We start from the raw sequence: 24,899 nt of genomic DNA on the forward strand, positions 1-24,899 counted from the left end.
ACTAACTGCTAATGGTTATCCAGAGAAAATTAAGAATATCTATTATTATTATATCTAGGTCACAGAAAATACTTTCTGTATTTTATTATGTAGTATTAAAAAGAATAGTCCTAGCAACAGTTGCCAACTTCAGAATTGTATGGGGATGGGTGGCAAAATAGAGAAAAGGAGCTGAACTTGGAATTAGATTTTGAATCCTCCCTAAATATGTCATTAACCCCTCTTCACTTCCGTGTCTTTTTACCTATAAATTGGGAGTAACAACACATCTCACAGGATTATAGTGAAAATTAAATTATATATGCCTAAATTACCTTGCAAATACTAAAGCATTACTTAAATGTTAACTATTATTATTATTATTATTAATTATTAATTATCCTTCTAGTCCTGGTTTTCTAATTGAAATCTTTGTTATCCTGGGCAAGATGCTTGAACTCACTAGACCTCAATTTCTTCATCTGTAAAATGAAATGGTCTAACTAAAATGAAATGGTCTAAATGACCACTAAGTTTCCTTTAGCCCTATAAGTCATTGTCTGGTTTTATCAGTAGAGTATTTACATGGTGCCATTAAACTGGCCAGATGGTGATTCTGATACAGTTCTTATGATATCACAGGCCAGCTAAGTGGATGCTGCTGTGTTTCCCCTTTTTTAAGATGGTGCCTCTGGCTTGTTTCTGGAATGCTTCTTCAGAAGGGAATACTCTTTTCCTATTTCCCTTTCCCAAACCCGTAATTCTGGAAAAGATTTAATCACAAATACAGGAGCAATTTAATCAAAGAAAGATTACTTGGACTTCCAAAGTGGCCAAGAGTTATGATAAATACCATGGGTTCAAAGGCATTCCCAAATCATTGGAGCTTTATCTGATCAAATTCCAATAAAGGTTGCATTTGGTATAAATCTTTAAAAACATTGCTAGGGCTATTCGTAGCTAGCAAAACTTTCTTACTTAATATTGTTTTTTTCTTTCCCTCTGTAAAAAAGATTTTATCCCTCTAATATTGTCCTAACTCTTGGTGTACATTTGAAATCATACTGGGATCAAATAAATATATGGTCTTCAGTGATGATTAGTATAGCAGGGGGCAGAGAAAGGCAGCCCTGGGATCTTCCCCCTCTCCAGAGTGCTGACAGAATTCTATAGGAAAGCTGAGAGAGTAGAATCCAAGTCCCAAGGTTTTCTACCAAACCAAATGTGTCTTTCAATAGAAGTTTCTACTTCTATGGTCTCTCTCACAGGGAGGGAAGAGATGGCAGTCCCTGCGCAGGCATGATAAAATAGTACTATTTAACTGACCAACTACTTTGAAGAAAAACATGAAAAGTCATTAAAAATGATATGATTCTACCTAGGTCCATATTCTAATTTTAATGATGGGATTTGACATGGGAGAACCTTGAACCCAAAGCATAGGAGGAAGCATCTGGCAACAGGAAGAATGTTAAATTTGTAGTTAAGGGGCATGAATTTAAGTTGTGTGAAAAAGTCACTTAATTGCTGTCTGCCTGCCTCGTTGTCTTCATCTGAAAAATGGGAACAATGATAGCACCTCCCTCACAAGGCTGTAATGAGGATCAAATGAGATCACATGTGTGCAAACCTTAAAACTTTATGTGAATGTTAGCTATCATTGACGTCAAAGAGACCTAATCAGTGTAGATTTGGGGGCTTGTCAGATGATGTCTCCAACTGGGCAAATGGGAATGCATCAACATTTAAGGACAAATAAGGAGTACAAACAGCAATATCTGAGTTCTTCTGAAATAGTTAATCAGTCTCAAAGGCAGAAAATCATAGAACCTAAAAAAGGGTTGACAGATCTTCTAGTGCAACCTCTCACTTGGTTCCAGAATTCCTCTTTCTGTATAATTAATCGCAGTAACTGGTCATCCAGCCTTTGTTTGAATACTTCTAGGGATGAGAAACTCACTATCCCAAAAGACAGCCTATTATATTCATTTTATTATTCTCAACTGATTTATTCACCCTCAATAAGTTGAAATAAAATTTGGGAGTAAAGCAGACTTCAACAGTCAATACTTATACAAGTCTTTGTTTATCACAGTAATTGTTCATGGCCATATAATCTCATGGAATGTTCACTAGTGTTCTAATTTTGGATAAGTCACTAAACCCTCCTTTCACTTAACCCCTTTTCATCCTCTATAAAATGGGGGGAAAAGGGTAGATGTGCACTAAATAATATCTGAGGTGTTTATTTTTTCTTCCAACAGTTCTTTTGGAATCTATTCTAATTTCCCTTCTCCCACTAATACTGAAAAAAAGGAGAACAAATATTTATTGTATCCAGTAAAGATTATGGGGAATCAGATTGAATTCACAATTTTTAATGTTTTTAAAGAAATTAAATTCTATCATTTTCAAGAATGTAACATTAGCAAGAACAAAGTGTTGTCAGGTTTACAAAGTGTTACCAAATAAAAATCCTTTGGAATCTACTTTAAAGAACAGAAGAAAACTTTTGTAATCAATCCATCAATGATTTGAATGTCCATTACCGATTGAAAACCCTTTGATTTCAAATTCTGCTAATATATAAACAGAATCAATGGTCTCTGACAAATTGTTTTCCCTTAGATAAAGCAGTAATCTTGCCCATTTAAATGAACACAAATTGCAGTCAAAAGGTTGCCAAATGAAGATTTATTGCTAGTTTTAAAAAATTTCCCTAAGCAGCTAGGTGGCACAAGGGATAGAGTATCAGCCCTAAAAGTCAGGAGATTCTGAATTTAAATTTGATCTCAAACACTTGACACTTAACTAGCTGTGTGACTTTGGACAAGTCATTTATTAATCCCAATTGCCTGGCCACAAATAAAACAAACTGCTTCTCTTTTCTTTACATTCTACTTTAATGATGAGAGATGATTTGGTATTATGGATAACATAGTGGATTTGGAATCAGGAAGATTTCATGCTTTTTAAAACCTACAAGTTGTTTTCACATTGAACTTTTCTGACTTTTTTATTTCTCACTAATAAAAATGGATTAATAATAATGATGATGCTGATAATAGCTCCCCTCTCTACAAGGTTGTTGTGCGCACCAAATGGTTTCATGCATAGAAAGTACTCTTAAAACTTTGAAGAGCTACATAAATGTCAACTATTATTAATTACATCACCATCCTCATCACAAAATACACCTGCTAAAGCAGCTGACCAATTCTACCCAGTTATCTCATGGGAGAATACCTCAGAGCAGCTACCTTCCCACCAATGAAAGATTTCAATGTTGTTTTGCCAGTCCTCATAACACACCAAAAGGGAACTTCTATGGGCACTTTTAAAGGTTCAGAGTCATAATGCATATAGTCACAATGAGCAAGAATATTCAAAAATGAAGTGTATGCATTGAAATTACATATTTTCTTGTCAGAAACTTTTTTTCTAACCAAAGTAAACATAAAAATGTATTTCAGGGTATCAGATATGGGAGTGGGTGATGGTGAAGATTTCTATACCTCCAAAAGAAAAAGAAGTCTTTCCCTTTCTTGTCCATTCTCCTTTCTTCTTTACTTCCTCTCTATCCATTTTCTTTGTCCTTCATCTCCTCTTGATACCATTTCCCAAATTTCCTACTCACTTCCCTCCCTCCTCTCCAACTTTCAGTCCCTTTACTTTTCTTATATCAGTTTTGTATTTGTATCTCTGTAGGCAGACATTCCATAAATGCTTGCTGATTGACTAACTGATTGATTTCCTTACAGAATCAGCCACTGCCCTCTCTCTTTCCCCTTCAAATAGTTTTTATTTCTCTGGCTCCCTGCTCATAAACCTCCTGATTTGGGGATGAGATTCCCCTGAGATCTGGAAAAAATTACAAAATAGGAAGGTACCTCACCCAGAAAACTATCATTCTGTTGTATCCCTTCAAGGGATATAATAATAATAATAATAATAATAATAATAATAATAATAATAATAATAATAAAGAGAAACACATAGATCATTTTGCAGTTTAAAAAGTATTTTCATTTTGCTATTAAGACATGTTATTTTATCTGATTCTCCCAAGCACTCAATAATCAGGACAGGTACTATTTTTACCATTTTAAAGTTAAGGAAAATAGAACAGAAAGTAAAACTAATTAATAAGCAGCAGAATTAGAATTAGGATCCAAGTTTTCTGAATCCCAGACCACTGCTCTTTTATAGAAACATTTGGTTCACTTCATCATGAAAAATCTCTTTACCCAGAGTATTCATAAATGACATCTCTGTCACGATATGACTACATAAGAGGACATCGAGTCCAAACCTTCATTTGACAGAGGAAGAAAACAGTAATTTGCCCAAGATTACACAGGCCATAAGCATTATTTTTTTTCTCCTCCCTTCCTCTTTTCCTTCTCTCCCCCCTTCCTTCTTTTCCTCCTTTCTTCCTTCCTTCCTTCCTTCCTTCCTTCCTTCCTTCCTTCCTTCCTTCCTTCCTTCCTTCCTTCTTTATTTCTTTTCTTTTTTTTCCTTTTTTTTAAATGTCATTCATACAATTTGGATTTAGGTCTTTTGACTACAAAGTCTACCACTCTATGCTACTTCCCAGTACTATGATATGAACACTCATGTATTATACAGTTGATGTGATGGCCAAATTGGATTAAAATAAACAAAGTTGAAGAAAGAATTCTCCCATTAGTTTACAAATCATCCCAACTATCCCAGACAATTTACCTGATAGAGCTCAATCCGTTGCTCAGACACCCGGGCCTTAGGATTCTGCAGCCGAAAGACCCTGAACTCTGCCTTCACCAAGTTGGAAGCATTCTTCTCCATTGCTGAGACATCAAATCTGACAATTCTAAAGTAGGGCCTGTACAAAGTGGGCGGGATGGCATCTGTAAAAAGTTAAGGGAGTCACTGAGAATGATAAAATTCATTGTTCTCCCCAAAAGACCACAGCACAAGATAGCCCTAGAGACACCATAAGGAAAATATCTGCAGCTTGGTTTGGGTTCCAGTTGCCAATTTAATACTATTAACAATTTAACCAGGAAAAATAAGCATGTGCATTTGATTATGGGAATAACAGATTAATAGAGATTAACAAACCATTTTGAACTCTATTTGAGGGCATGCAGTTAACCCTGTCCTTTAAAAGCTGAGAGTGGTGGAAAATCCTAGACACTTATAAACTAGAACAAGTGCACCACAGTTGATGGCTAGCAATGGCTGTCAGGCTTGCATACAATTTAATTGAAAGTGCCAAGAAAATAGCTTTGTAATGGCAAGTAGTTTGCCCTGTGTATTTTTTTCCTTGAAAGTTTGGCATCAAAATGTTCAATATTATCCAGGCCCGCATACTGCATCTTTTTCTGGTTTCAGTATTTTGGTCCTCTCTCAAACACACACACACACACACACACACACACACACACACACACAGAGAGAGAGAGAGAGAGAGAGAGAGAGAGAGAGAGAGAGAGAGAGAAAGAGAGAGAGAGAGAGAGAGAGAGAGAGAGAGAGAGAGAGAGAGTGTTAGAAATTTGTCTGAGATAATAAGTAATTAAGTGATTTGCCTAAAGTAATACAGCCAGCATAAGTCCTCCTTTGTTCTGGAACCCAAGTGTTGCTGACTCCTAGATCAGCTCCCCTTCTGTTATCCCATGCTATCCTTTCCATCTCATACCTATGATTTCCCTGCTATCTTCTGAGAAATGCTCCTTCTTTCTATAAAACCTCACTTTAAGCTCAGGTTCTGTTTTCCCTATGAACCCTAGTTCCTATTTATTATTTTGCACCTATTAAGTATTTATATACATAGTTTGTAATATATTCATTTAGACTCAATTTTAGACATGTGTCCAGTTTACAAATGAGACAAAAACCATTTTACTCTTGTCAGACCCCATCTGGAGTATTAGTTTCATTATTGTGAACATTTTAGGAATATTAATAATCTGGCCAATGTCCAGAGGAATAATTTTGTGGCCTATTCAGTCTACAATCTAAGACTATTTAAGGAAGAGGTAAGAGGTTCTCTTTTTATTATTCCTCACAGTATATCTATACCAATACTCTGTATATAATGGGAGCTCAATAGATGTTGATTTCCTTCTTAAATTTTTAAATACATATGAATTACTTTTTAAAAAAAAATCCAGATGCCTAGCTCTGTGAACTTAAGCAAGTCCCTTAATCTCTTGTGGTATCAGATTTCATCAGCAACAAAATAGAGATAAAAATCTTATTAATTTTTGAGTTTATTATAATAGCTAGGTGGCTCAGTGAATAGAGTACTGTGTCACCTCGGATAAGTCACTTAACCCTGCTTGTCTCAGTTTTCTCACCTGTTAAATGAGCTGGAGAAGAAAAATGGTAAACCTCTCAAATATCTTTGCCTAGAAAACCCCAAATGGGATCATGAAGAGTCAGACTCAATTAAAATCAACTAAACAACAAAACAAGTATGGCGTAGCAGATGAAAGATCAGATTTAGGAAGAGTTGGGTCCAAATCCTACAACTAAAACTGGAGACTCAGGGCCTCCAGGAAACTTTCTAATGCTCTAAGTTACAGCTGAGTTGCTGATCTATACCAATTTTTCAATTGTTAGTTCATATATACACCCATGAAATCACAAGTCTGCACTAAATGAATCAATGAATAACTGTTTACTTGATTATATAGGGGACTTTGAAGCACAGAGAGGTCCTCATAAGGATATCCATTTTAGTGGTGCAGATTAGGATCTGTTCTGCAACTTAGAGTCTTAGTCAGTTGCCTAAACATTGAAAGCAGCACTGAAAACTTAAGTGATTTGTCCAAAGCCACCCAGCTAGTTCATGTTAGGAGCAACTCTTGAATTTCCGGATTCCTGATTCAGAGTAGTTCTCTATTCCTTATTCTAAACAAATCTCTCAAGTAGATAGAAGGGGAGGGAAAGAGGGAAAGTGTGAGGGTGGGGAGAAGGGAAAGAGTTGTAGAGTGATAGGGACAGAGAAATACAGAGAAAGAGAGAGCTTTACAGATAGAGAGAGAGGTAGGTAGGGATAGATAAATAAAGAGATAAATAGCTAAGGAAAGAGGTAGAAAAATAGAGATAGATAAGTAGATAGACAAATAGAGAGATGGATGGACAGATAGATTGATAGATAGACAAAATACATAATAGGTCTGTGATTCTGGGCAAGTAGATGTACACTGGTCAGAGAGCTGGGCCTGTGATGAGGTCTTACACCAAATAATGAGGTTTACCATCAAATATTGGTGTTCAGTAGCAATTCATATGTGAAGAATTCACAATGACTTTCTCCTTGCAAAAAAGTATCTTTATATATGAGAAGAGGTTACAGACAAAATGTAAAGGTAGAATAAACACCTGGAGTAGTAAATATGAAATAGATGTGAGAGATCATATAGTTATCAAGGAAAGAAATTTTAACAATTAAAAAGGAAAAAGACAAGTTTCTTAGTGGGACTCACACATAACCAAGAGAAAGGGAATATGCCATGAGGTGGTAATATGCCACTGACTGGCAAGCTAAATTCAGACAGAAGTTTAGCCCCCTAAAAGAGTTAATTAGCTAGTTTAAGAAGAGAGACACCGTGAGGTAGAATGCCATGGTGGACTAACTCAAAAGGGATTCAACAAAGTTGGGATAGGCCATGGATAGATTTATAGGGGAAATTTAACCTCAGGGATTTGACGTTATAACTTGGCTTTCTGATTGGATACGGTAGGTTGGCATTTCCCAAGACCTCCACAAGGGTGGGACTGTAAGATTGAGCTGACCTCCATGGAGTCCCCTTCCCTGCTTGCCTCAGAGAGTATTATAATCTTATCAGTTACTTCAGGCTTTCTCTGCCAATCTCTCCCAGTTTTTCAGGACCTCAACACCTGGAATCTGAAGAGCTGAGTTCAAATCTGACCTCAGACATCTATTAGCTATGCAACCACTAGGTGAGTCATTTAACCTTTGTAAAATGGTGATAATAAATAGCACCTACCTCATAGGGTTGTTTTCAGGATCAAATGAGATAATATTTGTAAAGTGCTACACAAAACCTTAAATCACTCTATAAATAGACGCTGCTGTTATTATTTTTACCATTATTATTATGCTACTTCATATCCTAGATCATATATTAGTATGGGTAAGAATAGATATTTATATATTAATTCATATTTTACAAACATTTCATTTGATCCTCACAACAACCCTGCAGGGCAGATGCTTTAATTATTCCCATTTTACAGATGAGGAAAGTGAACTTAAGAAAGTTAAGTAACTTGCATAGGATCATTCAGCTGGTGACTAGCTGACACAGCATTCTATAAAGGCCTGCTGCTATTATTGCTGAAAAGACCCGGATCCAGGTGACTCAGTAACACTGGTCCTTCTTATCCTTTCTTCTCATCCCTTACATTCTGGTCTATGTCCCAACTGGGCCAGCTCAGGGATGGAGAAGGCTATGATTCCAGGTAGGGAGCCAGAGAATACACAGGGCAGTGCCACAGGACATATGCCACATATCATATGTGCTAGCTGAAGTTTGAGAAACTGTCCCCCAGTGAAGGAGCAGCCTTTGCAGCAGTGTAGGGCTTCTCACTATTAGACAGCAGAAGCTGCAAGTGTTCTTTGAAAGAGCATCTTTAAGGAGTGGAACTAATTTAATATGTTTCCTGTTGTCAGGAAAAGTAAACAAGTTTTGTCTTTTATTTTCCCCCTCTCTCTTCTCTTCTCTCAATGGAACCTTACTGGACAGCAGCACATGGACAAACACAATCTTTTCCTCACACACCATAAGCTTCTATCTTCTCCTTCCATCAAGGTTTGTAAATAAAAGCTCTGGAGATTTATTTTTATTCTCTTTTGTGTTTATTAAACTTTGGAGGGTTTTTCTCTTTCTTTCTGGTCTTGTGCCCATACTCTCTCTTATTATGGCCGCCTAAGACCAACAGGTCAATTTCCCCCCCACTTTGTAAGCAAATCACCCAAATGGCCTGTCTTGGGCTTTGGAGTTTTTGAAGCCCTTATATGCAAATATTTACAGGAGTAGCTTGATTGTTATTAAGTGCAGTTGTTATGTTCTCTATTTTCTGGCAAAGGGCCTTCTCCCCCTCTGGCTATTATAACCATTTAGCCTTGTTTAGATTTCAACTCCCTGATAACACAAACCCAGATTTCTTCCCACCCCTTTATTTTATGAGTAGAAGCAGTTTATACATAAGGTGGAACGACTGCTGTGCAGTTCTGCCAGAGGCTAGCAACTTCCTGCCTGGGTCCTGTTGCAGTGGTGGGATGCACATGCTGAGACAACAGCCAACCTACCCTCCAGCCCAGTTCCAGGCTCAGTGCACAGTGGGGACTCAATAAATATTGTTGACTGAATGACTGTCTACCACTTTCAAGATTTGGGTTGCTGCTTTCCCCTGCTGTCATTTGCTTTGGGGTCAGAAGCCCCCTGCCTGTCTGAGAAACTTGAACAACCTGTCTGATGTCTTAGTATTTGAAAAGAATTTTTTTTAAAACCCTCTCTGCTAATTGCTTTTGGCCCACTTCTTTGACCCTGCCCTAACCCTCTGGAAAGCTTTCTAGATGCTCAGTGCGGGAGGACCAAAACAGGCCTGTCAGAATACTGCTGGGACTTCTGAGGCCCACTCCCCCTGCTCAGGGGCCCAGATGGGCAGGGTAGGGATTTAATGACTTGAGCATCACTCATCCACCCAGCAAGACTTGGAGGGATGGAGATTTTTCCTCTGCCTTTCTCCAAGAAGTAGTTTTTTCCCCTTCTGGAATGAGAGCTGTCTATATTGTTCCCTACAGCCCCAACACTGGGTTCTTACTGATCACAAGTCATCAGGTTCTTGACCCTAACCTTTTCTGATACCCCCACTTACCACTCTCCTCACTCCAGACAAACAAATATTCCTGCAGTCCTTTTAAGCTTATCTTTCAATTCTTTTGATCCTTTCCCCACAATAAACCCAGAGTGGCCCTAATCCTTCATATTGCCTTCCTACATACAGAACAGTAGCTAATCCATGGTCAACATTCAAGTATGATTTGTGTTGAGTGAAATCAAAATAAACAAAAAGTAAATAAAAATAAAAACCTTGGATAATTCATTTTTACTTTAGCCCTGATTTCCTGATTCAAACAATGGAAAATAACATGAAGAAACAGGTAAAAATCTAAATTGTCAGAATTCAAGGAAATTTTATTCAACAATTATAAAGTACTAACTGTGTACAAAGTACAGTGCAAATTAATGGAGAGATACAAACTTAAGGCATGGCTTTTGCTCTCAAGTAGCACAGAGTTGAGTAGAGAAGAGGAATAGTTACTAGGATAATTACAAAATCTACATAACACTATCTCAACTAATGTTGTTTTCTAGTATGCTAAAAATAATATGCTGTTCCTTCTTCCCCCTAAGATGGCTCTTCAATTCCCTTTCCTAATAATACTTCTTCAGCTATTGTTTCATCTAGCATTGTGCTTTCATGAAAACAGCTCATGATGACCAAGGTAGGCCAGTTTGGGGAATAAAACACCTGTACTTAATGAACAATGAAGCCAGTTCTGTTTTTCTACATAGTCTTATTCATTTGAAGTACAAAATACAAGTTATGAGTTTACCATATAGGGTTTCATTTACTCCTTATTTCATGTAGGTATGTATAAATCTTGATCAGTCTAAATGTCTTATATTTATGACTCAGTAAACTCATCTTTCTGAGTTCAAATCTGGCCTCAAATACTTACTAGCTGTGTGACATGGGCAAGTCACTAAGTTTGCCTCAGTTACCTAATTTGTAAAGTGAGATGAAGAAGGAAATAGCAAATTACTTCAATGTCTTTGCCAAAAAAAAAAAAAAAAATCAAATGGAGTCACAAAGAGTTGGACATGGCTGAGACAACTGAATAACAACAACAGAATAGAATATGAAAAAGAAGACAATTATAGTCTCTATGGATTTAGCTCTATAGAAAGTGTAATATCTTTCCATAAACAGTAAACCTGGAATTTCTAAAGAACTAGAAGTATGTAGTAGAATGAACAACTGGACTTGGAGTCAGGGGCTCTGGGTTTAGAAGATTCTGCTTCTTTTATGACATTAATTTGCAAATCACTTCATTCCTCTGGTCTAAGCTTAATCAGTCATCTGCAAAATGAAGGTGTTAGATTACATGACCTCTGAGTCCCTTGCTGATTTAAATCTATGGCCTTATTTTTCTAATATTATCTCTACAATAATATAGAGGATAACAATAATAGCATTTATGTAATATTTTAATGTTTACAAAGCACTTTATAAATATTATCTCATTTGATACAATGCTGGCCAAAATTCCTGAAAAGTAAGTATCATATTATTGCCTTTTTTTTTTTAAAGATGAGGAAACTCATCAACAGAAGTTAAATATTTTGCCTGTCTTGCCCAGGATTATACAGTTAGCAAGTGTCTGAAGTGGGGTTTAAACTCAGATTTTCCTGACTCCAGGTCCAGCACTCTATCCCCTGTACCACCTAGATGCACAGCCTTTAAAATCTCAGAATCCCATTAATGGCCCCAGAGCTTCAAAGACACAGTAACTGGTAATAAATTCCTGCTAAAAGGTACTGAGGCACACTTATTCCCAACTCCAGAGAATTGACATGGCTACATGACAAACAAAAGATGCCATATTCCAGGACCAGGTATCCAAGAAGGGATAGAGAATCTGTTAATACTTATAAAGATCATGAATCACTATCTAATCTTGCCAGAGGAGCTCATCAGAAAAAAAAACAATAAAAATATATTAATATACATGTAGCTAAGTTTTACAATGTACTTAACATGCTCTTTATTTGTGCCTCATATTGTGAGTTATTCCTTTGGCTCAGCAATACACTACTAGATCTGCATCCCAAATAAATCATAAAAAAGGGAAAAGGACTTATGTGTTCAAAAGTATTTATAGCAACTCTTCTTGTGCTGGCAAAGAATTAGAAATTGAGGAGATGCCCATCAATTGGCTGAATAAATTGTGGTATGTAAATGTAATAGAATTCTATTGTACTATAAGAAATGATGAGCAGGCTGAGTTAAAAAAAAAAACTGGAAAGATTTATATGAACTGATGCTGAGTGAAATGAGCAGAACCAGGAGAATACTGTACATGCTAATAACAATATTGTATAATCATCAACTTTAATAGGCTTAGCTCTCCTCAGAAATGTAATGATCTAAAATAATTTCAAAAGACTCATCATGGAAAATTCTAAGCACATCTAGAGATAGAACTATGGAGTCTGAATGCTGATTGAAGTATATTATTTTTACTTTTCTTGTTTTTTTTTTCTTTCTCGTGATATTCCCTTTTTGTTCTAATTCTTCTTTCACATGACTAATGTGGAAATATGTTTAATATGATTGGACATGTATAATCTATATCAGATTGCTTTGAGAGAGTTAGGGGAGGGAAAAAATTGAAACTCAAAATCTTAAAAAAGTAAATGTTGAAAACTATCTTTACACGTAATTGGAAAAAATAAAGTGAGCTATTAAGTGGAAAATATGTTGTGAGGCATTATTAGATATGGAAATTTATTTCTAGTGATGTTAAAGTTTCAGGGAAGAAGGTGAATGAATGAATTTTTTTTCTTTTTTAATCTCTTCTTCCAATTATGATAAGACAAGGTAAAAAGATCCAAAAATGGTTGGACTTTTTTTTTAATCTTTGCCTTTTATGTTATTTTTTGAGATATTTATAACAACCCTATAACACAAGTCCTACAGGACCCCATTTTACAATAGGAAATTGAGGTTCAATAAAGTTAAGCTACTAAACAAAGTTTACAAAATTAATAAGTAAATACCACATTTACATTTTCTTACTCAGAGTCCAAGGCACTTTCTAGACTACTACAATGTATTTCATGAAATGGGAGGGAACTATAGGAACTTTTATATATTAAGGGAAGTGAATGTCTGATCCTGGACAAGTATCTTAATTTCTAAATGCCCCAGATGCCCAGGAGAACAAGTGGAAAACTCCCAGGATTCAGAAAAGCCAGAAGGCAATAGATGAATTCAAAAACAATGTTCCTAATCCTGGCATTTCCCCTGCTAGCCAAACACTGTGCTAAAGACTAAGGTTTGATTTTTCCAGCACAGGATATGTGACTCCAGAAAATTGGGTTCCAAAATGAGTGAAGAAGTGACACTCATATGAATCAGGAAGACCATATTTAACTTAGGAAAATGTACAGCCCCTCAGGGTGAGGGTTGCTTGGTTTTATCTTTGTCTCTCTCATGCCAGATCAAAGTCTGATACCAGGTAAGTGCTTAATGAATGCTTATTGAATGGAGGGGGACAGGGGAACAATTTGTCAAATTGACTTAAGGGAATTTATACTTGAAGGGGAAACAGAAAATGCATAGAATATGGGTAATAAATACAATTAGGTCAAAATTTTAATACAAGGCTGGTGACATTTCTGGAGATTATGAAATTAAAAAAAAAATTTGGCTCCAGGGACCAGGGAAATGTTTACCACTATTTTCTGTTTTTTATTCATGGATATAATTTAATAAGAAGGAATTCTTCCATGACATTATTTGCTAGAAGAATTATTTTTTTAATTAAAGCTTTTTTATTTTCAAAATATATGCATAATTTTGAACATTCACCTTTGCAAAACCTTGTGTTCCAATTTTTTTTTCCTTTCCTCCTCACCAAGATGGCAAGTAATCCAATGTAAATATGAACCACAATTTCCCAAGAAACCAAATAAACAAATAGAAATTCTTTACCTTCTATTTATTTTCTGACTATTTATTAGAAGAATAAACATAATTTTTAATTCATTTCCCTTCTCTTTTTTTTTTTTTTGCCTTTTTTCAATACGGTTCCTTTCTTCTTTCCATATTCTTTTCTTCATATCCAAATTCCCCAGTAGCATATTCCCCCACAGTATGGCAAAAGACTTTGCCCCTTTGAAGCACTCTAAAAGAAAATAGATTGAACTAGAAAGGGTTAAATTTACAGCCATTGTCAGGTGAAGGAACAGCTAGTTGAATCCAGGTTTTTAACTCTGGCAAGAAATTCTCTCATCTACTGGTCCACCGAGATCTCTTTATAGCCCTATTCTATGAGCCTAGACAGTGTGGCTTTCTTGACTTTATCTCCTAGATCCCTGTTTCTGATCTCCATTCAGGAAATCAGGGAAGATCCTATTCCTTTGAAAACTTGGACAGATTGATGGTACAAAGGAGAAAGCAATGAACATGCAGTCTGAAAGACTTGAGCTCAAATACTTTATTAATTATGTGACCTTAAGCATGTCACTTAACCTGTTTACCCCAGTTTTCTTGACAGTAAAATGAGTATAACAATAATAGCAGTTGTGAGGATCAAATGAGTTAATATGTATAAAGCATTTTGAAAACCTTATAGTGCCACATAAATGCTAGCTATTATTTTTTATTATTACTAGACTATGTCCAGAATTTGGATTAATTGTCCCAATGGCAATTAGGAAGGAGGGGCAACATGTGATAGGGGAAAGAATACTAGGTTCAGAGAAAGAAAATCTAAGTTTAAATCTTCCTTCTTTTATTGTAACATGAACTTTGGGTTCCTAATCTGTAATATGAAGTGATTGATTTGTACTACATGACCTCCAAGGTCCCTGTTGATTTTTAATTTATGATCCTATGAGGCTTCCCTTAAAAGCCTATATGCTATAATGCTTTCACTCCATAAGGGGAAAAATATGTATGATTTTCATATTGAAAGTTTCATCTTATTGTGACTTCTTCACTTAGGTTCCTTACCCTATCTGACATTTTTTTGGGGGGTAACACAAGGATGCCTTTAAGAATTAGCATAAAAATCATCCAGAAAGCAATGAATTGTAGGAGAGGCCATGAAAGACTTCCTCCATCAGAAAGGTGTTTAATTCTGCATTCCAACAATATTTAAGTGAGCCCTTTCTAAAATTTTTCCATGAAGATCTAACTCTTTAACTTATATATCTGTTTACTAATCCAATAATCCCAAGAAAATGCATCCATTGAATTGAAGACACAGATAAAATTGGGTTACTTTGGAGTTTTTATAAGGTAATCGGTGATCTCAGCATAAAAGCAATTAAGAGGTGATTTCAATTCAGCCTGTGTTGTACTCAGGACCAAAGACTTTCTGAGATCATCTGAGGATCCCCATCAAACCTCCCAGACCCTTGTCCCCCAGCTCCAGACCTAGGGGGGCCACCTGTGTCTCTCATCTTTCTGATATAAGCAGGGCAGCTCTGATATGCATCTTTCTATTAAACTGCTGAACTCTCCCTCTGGCTCTCTAGGGATTGCCATAGACTTCTGACATGCCTCAAGGGAGTGGTGACTTCTTATTTCTGACCTCCAGTGCCTCTGAAGAAGCAATTTGGGGTTCATTAGGAACCCGCTGGAGTGAGCAAAATGAAGCTGCTCATGTAGCGGTCAGGGAGCGCAATCACCTCAACCTCTGCCTATGTTTGCACAAACATAGCCAGCAAGAGAGCAAGACAATTGTGTTTTGGGGTTTTCTGAAATTTGTCTTGGCACGCTGGGTATGGGTTTGATTTCACTACCACATCCCAAGCTGTGCTGACATTCAAGTCACAGTGATTTAACACAAAATGACTGAGAAATAAACAGTGTATCAACAGTGGTTTCTGTTTGCCACTTGGATCATCCTTCCCTGTTAAATGTAATACAGCAGTGCAGCATCTGTAATTTAAGGCATGAACCTCCAAGGCTGGGAATGTGTCAAGCTCTACAAGGCAATGGCACGGACAAACCTAATTGCAACAATGCACAGCTGATGCAACCCAGCCCTTATGCTGCTTATGATGGTGGGTTCTACAGGGACCAGGTCCTTCTCTGAGTGTACCATAAAAAGGCAGCTGAATCATTATAAATAGCTTTCTTTATACACATCAAGCAAAGGGATCCAAGTCAACCCTTGGATGACTACCTGAGTTCTCTGATGTCCATCAAATTTATCCCAAGGTTAAAGATAGTTTGCTTTTGAGTATCAATCAATATTACATTCCATCAGCAAAGAAACACTGGCTATGCAGTCAAACAGAGAAGCCTTGCAGTTCTAATAAGAAGGCACACAACTGGGGTTGAGCCACCAAGCTGAAAACCTTGCTAGATGATAGTTTCAGAAAAGAGATGGTAGGTCTTCAAAATGGAACATTTGGCTTCTCGTAATTTTCTTGGATCTGAATGATTCTAGGATATTAGGTCTAGAGCTAGAATGGAGCCAAGAGCCCATTTTGTCCAATCCTTCATTTTATAATTATGGAAACTGAGGTTGATGGTATTTATATGACTTACTCAAGATTACATAGGTAGCTAAAATCAGAAGCAGAATTTGAACTCAGATCTTTGTGAATTCAGGTCCTCTGCCTCCAAAGCCAGGATTCTTTCTATCACACTATATTAACTCATAATAATCTTTAGAATGATGATGATGGTTTACTCCCTCTAAAATATGGAGGAGTTACTGTTAATGGGTACCACTTAAAGCAACTGCTTCTTGTATTCTCTTTTTTTCCCCACCTCTGTTCTTCTTCCCCCTCTCTCCTTTCCTTCTCTTCTATTCTCTTTTGGAGTTATCTACCACCAAAGCTTGAAGGGACCTTCAGAGCCATTTAATCTAATCTTCTTCTATTTCACAAGAGAAAATTGAAACAATTTATCCAAAGATTTAAGTTTTCTTCTTCCTACGTTTTATGACTATCAGTGGCATTCAGTGGCATCAACTCAAATTTCTGACTCCTTTGAAAGGAAGGGCTTGTGATCACCATTATCACCCTACCACATCTATTCTAAGGGATTAATTGCACAGACTCCAGCTTTGGAATTATATTCAGTCTCCATATAGATAAAATTAAGAAGAATAGAATCAATGTGGATTCAATTAATGGACTAAAGAAAACCCTGCATGTCATCCTATTTATTACTCTTTACAGATTGGAAGCACAGATTCTTTCCACATATGAAGAAACTCAAGCCTAGAATATTTCCAGGGTCTCACAAAGTAACAATTGAAAGATTATGATTATAATTTCTAACCTCCAACTTTTTAAGTTTGCTTAAGAAATTAATTTTTAAGATCTTAATTATTTTTAAGAAGTGAAATGGGGTGAAAAATTCTCAACTCCTTCCAACATCACATTAATGGCTCAATTTAAAATCTTAAAGGTATCTAAAAGGTATCTAAAGATTGGGTCTCTAATTTTCTTTCTTCCTTTTAGCCTGATTCATTTTTCTTTCAGGCTATGTGCTGGTGTACAAGGCTGCTTTACCTATGAGTAGTGTGTCACACCCTCATCAAAACTCAAGCTGGAACAAAGACTCAAAGAAGTTCAGAGTTGAAAGTGGCCTGGGGGTCATCTAGTTTAATCCATACCTGAGTGGGAATCCCATTGATGACATTCTGGGCAAGTGGTCATTTGGCTTTTGTTTAAAGACCTTTTATGAGGGGCAACCCAAGTATCTGCAAAAGCAGAATATTCCACTACTGGAAAGCTCTAATAGTTACAGTTTTTCCTTACATTGAGCCAAAATCTGCCTCTCTGACACGTCCTCCCAGCACTCCTAGTTCTATCCTCTGGGGCCAAATGGAACAAGCCTAATCCTTCTTCACCCTGAGAGTCTTTCAAACACTTAAAGACAGCTGTTCTGTATCCTGATGAGACTTTTTTTCTTTAAATTAAATAGACCCAGATCTTCACCTGATCCTCAAATGTCATAGTGTTGAGTTCTTTAAGGATTGAAAACCAGCATAAATAGGAGGATTTTTCAGTGGTCCTCAAAGTGTAGTCCAAAGAATTGTTGGGGTCTCTGAAACCCTTTCAGAGGGTCTACAAATTCAAAATTATTTTTATTTCTAACATAGTAAACAGCTATAAATATAACTCATGTGAACAAAAACCCTCAATAGTTGTTTTTTTTAACAACATGAAGATACTGAGAACAAAAGTTTGAGAACCACTGAATTCTAAATGAATAAATAGTAAAGTCAAGTTACCAGGCAACAGAGGACAATGTTGAGAAAAGGGGACAGAGTAGGATATAATTGCATTGATCAACTTGTGAGTTTGAAAAGAAACAAGTAAGGTAACTGGAGAGCCTAAATATGAGAAGAATTTGAAAGAACTGGGGATGTTTAGGAAAGAGATGACTTGTGTGGGTCATGATAACTGTCTTTAAGTATATTAAAGGATATCATATGGAAAATGGGGTTCTGTTTGACCTTGCATGAGTGAACTATCAGTAATGGGGAGAAGATGCAAAGAAGCAAATTTAGGATTGATATACAGGAGATTTGTTAGAAAACTGCACAACTAAAACTGTGCAAAAAAAAAAAAACAGCTTCTTTAGGAAGCAGAGGGGATAATTCTTCAAGTAAAGACTTCTGGTACATTTTGACGAGGATTGATATTCAGACATGGATTGGTAGATTAGATGAAGTCTGAGGTCCCTGCAGATTTTGAGGTTCTATGATGCTATGAAGCAGCTAGCGGGGCACACTGTTAGAGCTAGAGCTTGAACTCAAGAAGACCTGAGTTCAAATCCTACCTCAGACACTTACTATCTCTGTGGCCCTGGACGAGTTACTGCTTGTCTCAGTTTCCTTAACTGTGAAATGGGAATAATGATTGCACCTACCTTCAAGGATGGTTGTAAGGATCCAACAATAAAATGCTTAGCACAATGCCTGGCACATAGAAGTCACCATGTAAATGCTAGATTATTATTTTTTAATTGCTTATTCAGTGACAATAAGTTTTTACATTTTTTTGGGGGGGGGCAAGGTAATTGGAATTAATTGTAATTGGAATTGCCTAAGGTCACACAGCTAGAAAGTGTTAGGTGTCTTAGTCCAGATTTGAACTCAGATTTTTCCTGATTTCAGGGCCAGTGAAATATATTGTACCATCTAGCTGTCCCTAAATGCTACAATATTGCCATCATCATTATTATTACTATGAAAAGCTCAGCTCAAGACCCACATTTGTTACTTAGTAATTGAATGAACTTGGACAAGGTTATTTTTGCTATGGAGTCCTATTTCTGAATCAGTAAAAAAAGAAAGAGACAGAGAAAAAGAGAGAGAGAGAGAGAGGACAGAGAGAGAGAGAGAGAGAGAGAGAGAGAGAGAGAGAGAGAGAGAGAGAGAGAGAGAGAGAGAGAGAGAGAGAGGAGAGAGAGAGAGAGAGAAAGAGACCGAGAGACTAGAAGCAATCTAAAGCTTCTCCCAGTTCTAACATTCTATGATTCCTCACTTAAATAGTGAGTAATTATCAGGTGAAACTAAAATGTATGGCTTAAACAGTTGATCTTAATAGGAATTCTCAAGCTGAAAGGCTTCTCTGAGGTCATGTAGTGATCTTCCTTATGAAAGATGAGGAAACTGAGGTCCAGAGATGAAGCCACTTGCCCTGGGTCTCATGGGTAGTGAAGTCATTGATGTTGTTAATATTAGAACTTAAGGCTCTGAGTTCTGAGTGTTCTCCCTCTCTTTCCTCTTAGGCAGCAGCCACTGGAATGGGATAGATTTGGCTCACACATCATGCTAATTTATAATCAGAAGTGCGGTATTTAAATTCAAACTCTGCCACTTACTACTCATATGACCTTGAGAAAATAACTTTAAAATCGCTGAAAATAAGGAGTCTTGAATTATATGGCCTATAAGATCTCTTATAGCTCCAAAGCTACATAAGCTACCTATAGTACCTAAATCTCATTGTCAATAATTTCAACTTCCAACATCAGTGAAAGAAATAACCAGAAAAGAGAAATCTTTGCCTTTGTACCAAGTATTTGACTTATTCTAGACCACAAAGAACCTCTGTTACTCCTCAAATGCCCCTCAAATTTCCTCCACCCTCTTACTATAAGGAATTAAATGAATTACTTAATTTTTCATTGCCTTCTACCAGTGCCCCTAAAGACGTCTGTTATCAACACTATCAATCAATAACTGCAATGGTTGATGGGAATGCTACCTCCTTCCCTAGGAGACAAAAGGAAAAAGAAGAAAGGGTAAACCAATCCCTCAAAGGGAGAACTTAAAGTAGCACATGAGGTTAAAGAAAGAAAATTCCTATCTGTAAGTAAGCAGCATTTGTACCTGGCAGGGACAGTTTTTTTTTTTTTTTTTTCAATACAGGAACTAAACCAACTACTTCAAAATAGGTCATCTGAAGCATCTGAAGGCCTATTTGTTCTTTTGGAAAAATGCTTGCCCATGCAACTATGATATAAAGGAGATGGGGGAGAAGATTGCCAGGAAGGAAAATATGGTTCCCAGAGAGGGAATGTAAGTGTTTCAAAGGATGGTGGTTTAGTTCCTTACAAGGAATATTAGAGTTTCAAAGGACAGTGGTTTCTTAGCATTGGTAGAGGTATTCATTAAGGGTGTTCACTCTTCCCCCATCCTGTTTGTATTGGCAACAGAGCCATGGGCAATTAAGATACGGGAACATAAAGGAATTATAGGAATCCAGATGAACTGTGGCATGAAGAGTTCTGGCAGCAAGCCAAGGGTGTTAGGCTTGTTTTAAAAGATCTTATTAATTTGGGTGCTACCCTGTTCTCTGTTTTTTAAGCCCTTGCCTCCATTTATGGAGAAATTCTCCTGTCTTCAAAGTGAGAGGTGCTGATACAAGACAAGAGTTCTGCTAGGTACTTGGAAGATTCTTGAAGCATATGTATTCTTTTCAGTTGATTTGGCTGGCCTGGAGCAAAATATGTGGTTTGGTTATAAACGATTTTCTAAGCTTTTCTCATTGTGTGTGGAGGAGGCTGAAAAATAGCCAAAATGGTATACAACAGGATTCTTGCTTTCCAAGATTGAAATGCTTCTCAGGACATTTGGGGGGCACTAAATAGGCTTAGAATAAGTTTTATGGCTATTTAGTCTGGCCTATAGCCCCTAGGAAAGAGCTGCCTAAACATCCAAAAGGACAAGCCCCATATTATCTCAGTTCCTTAAAATGAAAAATAAAAAAATAAAAGGACTGGGAGCTCTCCAGTGTTAAGAATAGGAGAAGGAAGAGAAGAATTCCTTGTGAGAAAAAAAATACTTTTCTGCTGTTTTGGGGAACTTGGATTCTTTATACTACCAGCCCTTTTGACTGTTTTGGCAGCCTTCAGAGGACTTTAGATCCAGGGGTCAAATCTCAGGGGGCTCCTGAAAGTCAAGTTTGGGTAATCTCCTCCCTGCTTCCTTTCATCCCTGAAGGCTGTTTAGCTAGGACAAGATGAGCTATTCTTCTTCCTCCCACCACAAGAATGTTCATGTGATGGAGAACCAGGTGAGATAATCTAAGATTCTAAAACCAAATAAATTAGCTTCAATGGGTGTTTTGATTATAAAACTATTCTATAAATATTTTAGAAGGGAAGAGTGGGATTGAAAGGGGAACCAACTATATCTGCCCTTCTCAAATAAATAATAAATAGATGTGTGTGTACAAACACACACACACACACACACACACACACAGGTCAAAAGATATGTCTACACATACACACTTATCAAAGAAAGTCTTATTCTGATGCCTCACAGGTAATGATGCTGGGTTCCTACAAACTAAATCATTTGAACCCAAACTCTACGAGGGCCTACTTATTTGAAAAGATCCTGAATATGGAACCCCTAATGATGATCTATGATCCAAGGACAAGGCCAGTAAGGATTCTCTTCACCAGAAAGCTGATTAACACATGGAACACTTTTTAGCCACAAGAACTTGTCAAGACATTCTATCTAGTAGATATGGAAGAACTGGGATGTATATCAGTAAAGGGAGCATCTACACCACTGAAGTCAATGATCCCTGGAATAAGAATTAATATATGTAGAGAAGTTTATCTATAAATATATGTGTATGTAATTGCCTAAACATATCTGTATGTGTGTGTATGTGTATATGTATGTATGTATGTATGTATGTGTGTGTGTGTATGCTAAGGCAGTTACGTGGTACAGTAGATAATGACTCAGGAAGAATGATCTGATTCAAATCTAGCCTCAGACACTTACCAGCTATGTGACTCTGAACAGTCATTTAATTCTGTTTGCCTCAGTTTCATCATCTGTCACATGAAGTGGAGAAGGAAATGGCAAACCACTGCAGTATCTTTGCCAAGAATACACCCAAAAGGATCATGAAGAGTCAAACATGACTGAAAACAACTGAACAATATAGATATGTATGTTTGAGTGTGTAAATTAACTACAGAAAAATGGACGCATGACCAGTGTACGATTATAAAGGATTAATATTAAGACTACATAACTTTCCAAGTATATCCTGGTGTGACCACTTGAAACAACTTCAGCTCTTTCTGGTTAAGTGAAACAAGCCACTGATGACAATAAATTTAAATCATATGGACTTTAAAAGTTAGCAGCGATCTACAGTTTTTTCAATCCTAAGTGGTCATCTTGTTTCAATTTAACAACCTCCACTGATGGGGATGCTGTTACCACCTGAAGCTACCCATTCCATTTGTAAATAACTCAATTATTAGGAAGCCCTTGCATGTATTGAACCCAAATTTATCTCCTTGTTACAAATTCATAAGATTTAGGGCTAGAAGGAAACTTAAAGATGAGCTGTCTCAAACTCCTCATTTCCCAGTTGAAGAAACTGAGACCCAGAGAAATTCCCTGACTTATCTACTGGAAGAAAGTAACAGCCACGATTTGAACACAGGTCCTTCCATTATAAATCCAATACCCTTCCCACTGTATAATACTGCTCCTATTGGTGCTAATTTGGCCCTCCAGAGTTAGGCAGAAGAAATATAATCCCTCTTCTACATGACAATTTTTTTAATGTATAAGCATTTCTGTCTTGCTTTCTACTCCCTATCCAATTAAAGTCCTATCTGGTACCTCATTGTTCCCTCAAGATATCTGTGTTCTTGAAAGTTTTGAAAAGAAAATGACACCAACAGGGGCAGTATCTCCCAAGCTGTGAACATGGAAACGATGAAGTGTTATCCAAGGACAAGCCTAGGTCAAAGAGTTTTATCATCAATTTGTCCACAGATCAAGGAATTTATTGGCTGCTATAACTTAGAGATCATTTACTACAGCATGGAAAACAAGGTAACTGATATCAACAGAAGACTCACAGGATCGTATATTTAGATCTGGTCAGTAAAGGAAACCTTGTCAAACTCCCTCATTTTACAGAAAGGACAAGAAAGGCCCAGGAGTCACAGAAATAGTCAATGGCAGAACCAAAGTTTTTGAGTATCATCTCTCCCCTAAATCATTTCTTTTCCAGGTTAAACATTTTTCCTTCCAGTTCTTTCAACTTTCTATCCATGTTATCACTAAACCAATAAATTTATTAATAAAGACTAGATCAAATGCCAGAAGGATTTTAATAAGATTTTAAAAAATATTTCCTTCCCAGTAACCCTGTAGTCATAGTTCATTAAATCTAGTCCTGGAGTCAAGAGGATTTAGATGCAGTTCATATTGGCTGTGTGATTCTGGGCAAGCCTCACAGGGGCCTCAGGTGTCTCTCTCAGAGTATGAGCTGTGCAATATTCAAAGATCTGTATTAATAGAGGGGATTTCCCCACTGGAAATAGTCTACAGTGATGAAATCACAGATACAGAAACAAACAAACAAACAAACAAAACAAAAAAAGATAAATGATATAAATATCAAAGAACTACATTTGACAGGTAAGAAATATGAGATTCAGACAAGTTAATTAACTTACTTATAGATACATGGTTACAAAATCTCAGAAGCAAGATTTAAACTCAAATCTACTGACTGCATCCAGAGCTCTTGATGCCACAAAATACTGCATTGACCAGTTGACAGAAGGTCTATAATCTGATAATAAACTTGTCCAGGTTCTGGGTATTCCAATATCACAGGGACTAATATAAAAATCACCAAGAAAAGGTAACGTGGGATGGCTATCTGCATGCTAGAATCAGAAAATCTGGGCTCCAATTACATCTTATATTATCATTAAACTAAATGACTTTGGATAAGCCACTCAAACTCTCAGATCTTTATTTCCCTTATCTGCTAAATAGGGGGATAGCAGTCAAATTACCTATCCCCAGGATTGTGGGGAGAAAAGTGATTTGAAATCTTAAAGCAAGCAATAAACAATTACAAGGACTTAATTGTATCCGATATATTGGAACCCTTGGTTTACAATGACAAAAATGAAATCATATCTGCCTTCTAGGAACTTACATTCTATTAGAGGAAATGTACATATGTAAGAACATGCAAAATAAATTATGCCAAATAAATATGAGATACTATGATTGTATTCATTTTTTTCAATCATGTACAAATGTCTTTCCATAGGTATCAATGTAATATTAAGCTTTGAATTTATTTCATATGAGAAATCCGTAAGGAAATATTAGTAAGCTCACCAAAGTCACACAATAATAACAACAATGATATAGCACCTACTTTGCGCCAAGTACTATGTTAAGCACTTTACAAATACTATGGCATTAAATCCTCACACCAAAACTGGGTTTTGTTCTAAACAATTATTCTTCTAAACAATTATTCTCATTAATAGGGTAGAGTGACTTGCCAGGATCAGCTAGAAGTATCTGAGATCACATTTGAATTCATGTCTTGTGACTGGCAGCTATTCTTGGTACTCCATTCATAAAATACTGATTTGAAGTCCGCCAGATCAAGGGGGAATTTTGCATGCATGGATTTGGACAGATCTGATGTTTTCCAATTCAGATCCTAAATAGAAAGACTGGATTGGGAGGGAAAGGTCAATGATAGTTCGGTAATATAGTATCTTCCCCTATTTATCAAATGAAGAAACTGAGACTCAGGCAGTTTATG

At 36.7% G+C, this 24,899-nt stretch overlaps 1 protein-coding gene across 1 annotated transcript in view; it reads right to left on the reverse strand.

The window, feature by feature from the left end:
* TGFB2 (transforming growth factor beta 2) overlaps positions 1–24,899 on the reverse strand; it is a 99,845-nt gene that overhangs the window by 27,035 nt on the left and 47,911 nt on the right. Inside the window, exon 2 of the mRNA XM_051998286.1 lies at positions 4,705–4,868. Coding sequence (XP_051854246.1) covers positions 4,705–4,868 — 164 coding nt within the window. The remainder of the gene's footprint in view (positions 1–4,704; positions 4,869–24,899) is intronic.

Source organism: Antechinus flavipes, chromosome 4, assembly GCF_016432865.1.
Source record: "Antechinus flavipes isolate AdamAnt ecotype Samford, QLD, Australia chromosome 4, AdamAnt_v2, whole genome shotgun sequence".
NCBI classification, from domain to species: domain Eukaryota; kingdom Metazoa; phylum Chordata; class Mammalia; order Dasyuromorphia; family Dasyuridae; genus Antechinus; species Antechinus flavipes.